The 4,735-nt window shown below is 37.3% G+C and overlaps 1 protein-coding gene across 2 annotated transcripts in view; it reads left to right on the plus strand.

Moving 5' to 3' along the window:
• The first annotated feature begins 1,765 nt into the window (after positions 1 to 1,765).
• LOC108370107 (RNA-binding protein 5-B) overlaps positions 1,766 to 4,735 on the plus strand; it is a 9,040-nt gene continuing 6,070 nt past the window's right edge. For both annotated transcript variants that reach the window (XM_017625369.1, XM_017625370.1), the window contains exons 1-2: positions 1,766 to 2,088; positions 2,190 to 2,307. In XM_017625369.1, coding sequence (XP_017480858.1) covers positions 2,073 to 2,088; positions 2,190 to 2,307 — 134 coding nt within the window. In that variant the 5' untranslated portion in view covers positions 1,766 to 2,072. The remainder of the gene's footprint in view (positions 2,089 to 2,189; positions 2,308 to 4,735) is intronic.

Consider the following 4,735-nt stretch of genomic DNA (forward strand, 5'->3'; position numbering starts at 1 on the left):
AAAATAGTTGAGTTGCCACCATGAGTTGCCACATAGAACATTTAAGGTCGGTGTTATGCAGAAATTTTGTTTGGCAAACTGCGTGCAATTGTTGCAGTAAACGCGGAGAGCGCGACTAGCGCGACATAGCAAACTAATTTTGTTTGGTCAAACTGCAGCACACTCGGTATTGTCATATACAAAAATGTTAGACAATTGTTGCTATACACAAACATTGCCGTGATACCGAATGCCAGATAACTGAATTTATGCTGTAGGAGCTTCAAAGATTAGGGTACAGTTAATTGCCTATACGATATCATAAAAAATATATTAATTTTGCACGTTATATAATACATCTGAATTTCTCATTTCGTGTTGGCAATAGCCATGAAAACCATAACGAACGTGCAACCCTGTGCCAAACTCGACATAACCACCTCCGAGCAAACTAAGCAGCAAAGAACGTGAATCTATAAGAAGAGACAACACGTTATAATTGTAACGAGTGGAAACATCAGGAGCGTGCTTTCTCTTTTGCCCAAATACGTTTTGTGATTGGATGAAAAGAGAAGGCACGCTCCTGATGTTCACACTCGCTACAATTATAACGTGTTGTCTCCTCTTATAGATATACGTTCTTTGTTATCGGCAAATCGTAGAAGATGCAGAAACGGATAAGTACGGCCAAAGGACGTAAATCTATAAGGTCGGTGTTATGCAGACAAACTTTTGTTTGCCAAATTAAATGGCGGCTGCTTAGTTTGCTCGGAGGTGGTTATGTCGAGTTTGGCACAGGGTTGCACGTTCATTATGGTTTTCATGGCTATTGCCAACACGAAATGAGAATTTCAGATGTACATAACGCGCAAAATTTAAAATTTTTGTATATGACAACACCGAATTTGCTGCAGTTTGACCAAACAAAATTAGTTTGCTGTGAGAGTCGCCAAACTCGCTCTCTCCGAGTTTGCTGCAACAACAATTGCACGCAGTTTGCCAAACAAAATTTCTGCATAACACCGACCTAAGAGGAGACAACACGTTATAATTGTAGCGAGTGTGAACATCAGGAGCGTGCCTTCTCTTTTCATCCAATCAAAAAACGTATTTGGGCAAAAGAGAAAGCACGCTCCTGATGTTTCCACTCGTTACAATTATAACGTGTTGTCTCTTCTTATGGATTCACGTTCTTTGGGTACGGCTAATCGTTGCGCACGCATTGTTTGTTTACATTTTATGGGGAAAAATTAGTGGAAAAGTTAATATTTGCTTTAAATTTTGCACTCGATGTACACAACATTTTCTCACAGTTACAGAATCCAGCCCCAGTTCTTGTCACCATGATTCTAGGTACGTTGGTCATGCAGTTAAAATACTCGGTAAGGCCAAAGAACGTTCTTTGGTAACAAATACTCAGCTGACGCACCCGCTTTAACAAACTTCTTTCTTAAAACTAGCTACAAAAAACAACGTCGCGTTTTTGCGTGTTTTTGAATTTTTGGTTCATGGATTTCATGTGTAATTTAGCCGCTTTCTCGATCGAGAATTTAGTCGATTTCTTACAGAAATGCACTCGAGGTCTGTTCGATGGACGCTCTAGAGTACTCTAGTGCAGGAAAAAGCGTCCAATTAGGGTTTTTTCTTGCACTAATCGTATGTATTTTCTCACGCTAAATGTCGGATATTGTTCTGAAATGCACTGGTTTAACGTTTAGTGCACTCAACGAACAGACCTATCGACCTAAACATCCATGTTGTCCTAATATCGATTATTTACAAAAATCGATGCCTTTGTCGCAGCTCTACTCGCTAGAACAGGTACTGTCAAACGTAAAAAATCGATGTGGACTTAATTTGCATTTTTCATCGTGGGAGTTTCTATATAAATTCTATTTTATTAATTATAGAAATATAGTTACTAATATCTTAAAAAAGAAAAGCAACGTTGAAAATAAAAAAGAAATATAAAGAGTGTGGTTTAATGGAAGTGTTAGATAGTTTTCCCAAAGTCCACTGATATTACACTACATACACACACGTTTGCTTTGTAACTCGCTAATTAATTGAGGAAATTTTTAGCAGCAGCCATAATGAATATGGATAGACGTAAGAATCATGTGCTAATTTAATTGGAGATTACTTGTATTGAAATGCATTACTTGATTTTGCTATCTAATTAAACTATTATGGTTATGTTTATGAAATAGGTTCACGCAGCATATCCCCAGGTAATCGCCGGCATCGCAATGGTGGCAACATGGCTGGTGGAGGCCCGCGGCGAGACTACCGTCGCTACAGTCGTTCCCGATCGCGCTCAAGATCGCGGTAAGATTTTTCTATGCTTTAGGTTTTAGTATTGGACTAGTAGAAACTTTAGATGCAAATTTAGATAAATATGTATGGTTGTATGTATATATTACATATTTGCTGGAAAAACGACATAACTCCTAAATTAAAAAAATCGAAAATACGGGTTGACTTTCCTTGATGGCCGTTCGTTAAAGGGACGGTGGGCGAAACGTAAGTGGGCGTGGCACCTCTAACCCACCTTTTTGGAGAGGGAATGAACCGCCATTGACAAAAATGCAACCCCCGACCACCAACGTCCCCTATGGTTCCCTAGGGACCCTTTAGAAAAATTGCCAAAAAGCACAATTTTCATTTGCTTTTATTCGCTTGAAATATGTTAAATATTCATTTGCACAATACATTTTTATATACACATTTTTATATAACTACAAGACATTTTTATAAAACACCCAGTAAGCAAAATAGACATCACTGGGGCGTCGGCCCCAGGTTTAGCACACAGAAAGGGTATCCTAGTTAGCTCATCCTTTCCCAAGGTTTCATCACTGGTCACACAGAAAGGAGAATTCTACGTAGTAAGGGTTATAATCCCTACGCAGAAAGGAATTCTACGAAAAAATACTGTGGTCGTAAGTGAAAATTGCGATTTTTCTAAGGGGTCCGTAGGGAACCATAGGGGGCCTAGGTGGTCGGGGGTTGCATTTTTACCAATGCCCTCTCCAAAAAGGTCGGTTGGAGGTGCCACGCCCACTCCCCCTTCGCCCACCGCACCTTAAACGAACGGCCATAATGGAAAGTTTCCCCGAAAATATGCTTTCTGTGCTGGGCTAAAAAAAAACAAAACAATGATAATAATTGAAAATAACAAGAACGTATGTCCGTTTGGCCAAGTCAATTTTAAAAATTATCTTCCATTCCAACAAACTTGTTCTGAAAAAGAGGGCACACAAATTTAAAGCTTTTTGAAAAAGTACCAAAGTTTAAACCAGAGGATGAAGGGGTCATCAAACCTTTCATCAAGGAATGGCTATTTTCTTGTTATAATTGCGATACAAGGTGGAAATGAGTAAAGTTTCACTAAAGATTCAGAATTGACAAAAATAGTTTAGAATTTTTTACGCAACATACATATATACCAGGGGAGGGCAAGGCCGAGGCCGAAAAGAGCCACACGTAAATTCTTCTTTATTTTTAAATAAAATTATTATTAGAAATGAAAAGCATTTATTTTATTAATATTATTTATAGATATTAAAGAAAATTAAAAAGTTCCCTTTGGCCAAATTTTCAAAATCTGGTTTTACGTCAGTTAAAGCCGTTCGTAACAGTTCTGTTAAATGTTGGTTGGTCAATAGGTACGTTCATTTAAATCTCCAGTAAAAAATGTCCAACAACAAAATTTCGGCGAAATGTCATCTGTTCTCTCACAAGAAAAAAATATCCAAAATAGTAGGCTAACAGAAAATTTGCAGAGACTTGCAAGTTAGACGAATACAAATTTTGTTTACATTCAAAAGTATAAAATTAAAACATATCCCGAAGTCTTATCCTGACACAGTTCGCTGACTAAACGAATAATTACTTACTTCCTACAAGTTTAATTGGTCGCATTTTATTATTTCAACTTCAAATCATCAAATTAAATGTAGGGATTTGCGTAAGTTCCAACCAGCTGTTTTTGATCAGCTGTTTTCCTATTGGCAAATTGCAGTTGGCAAATATTTTTTCCAGCAGAAACTAGAAGCTTTTTCCCTCAAAATGAAATGTCGTTTTGCTCTCTCAATTTCCCCTACTTTGCAAGATTTTCGCGTACGCGAACACAAAAAGCTGATCGTTTTTATAACTTTCAATAATTATCAGGTACGCGAATGCAACTAATTGTGGACGGCCTTTTGGCTTTGCGAATTTTATTGTAGAGTACAAAGACTCACAGATATACGTTGTACCAAAAATTTAAAATATACCAATATATATATATACACAGTTGCGTAAGAATAAAATAAAAAAAAATAAATAAAAAACAACACAATGGAAAAAAATGTTCAGCAGAGTAATATGTATTTTATTACAATTACAACGCTTTTATCAACTTGCAATGTTGTGTGTCCAGAAACTTTCAATGTTGTGGATCCAGAAACTTTCAATGTTGTGTGTCCGACACCATAAAACCTTTTTTTTTTTTTTTGGGTTGTAGCGTTTGTTATGGCCGGGCTAGTCCACCGGATATGGCCAGGGTAATCAAAAAATGTGTGAGTTGTTCCAAGGTTCAGAATTTTGCACTGTTTTTGTGTGCAGCAGTTTCACGTTCTTGATGCGAATGAGTGTTGTTAGAAGGAGTGTTCCTGCACTTTATCGATGCCCAGTTTTTAGGATATTGTAGCGTTTGTTGTGATCTTCTTCAGATGATAGCGATTTGTTGTGTACAAAAAACGAATGCCTTGTT

The sequence above is a fragment of the Rhagoletis zephyria genome, unplaced genomic scaffold (genome assembly GCF_001687245.7).
Source record: "Rhagoletis zephyria isolate East Lansing unplaced genomic scaffold, Rhagoletis_zephyria_1.1 Rzeph_scaffold_04011, whole genome shotgun sequence".
In the NCBI taxonomy this organism is placed as follows: Eukaryota; Metazoa; Arthropoda; class Insecta; order Diptera; family Tephritidae; genus Rhagoletis; species Rhagoletis zephyria.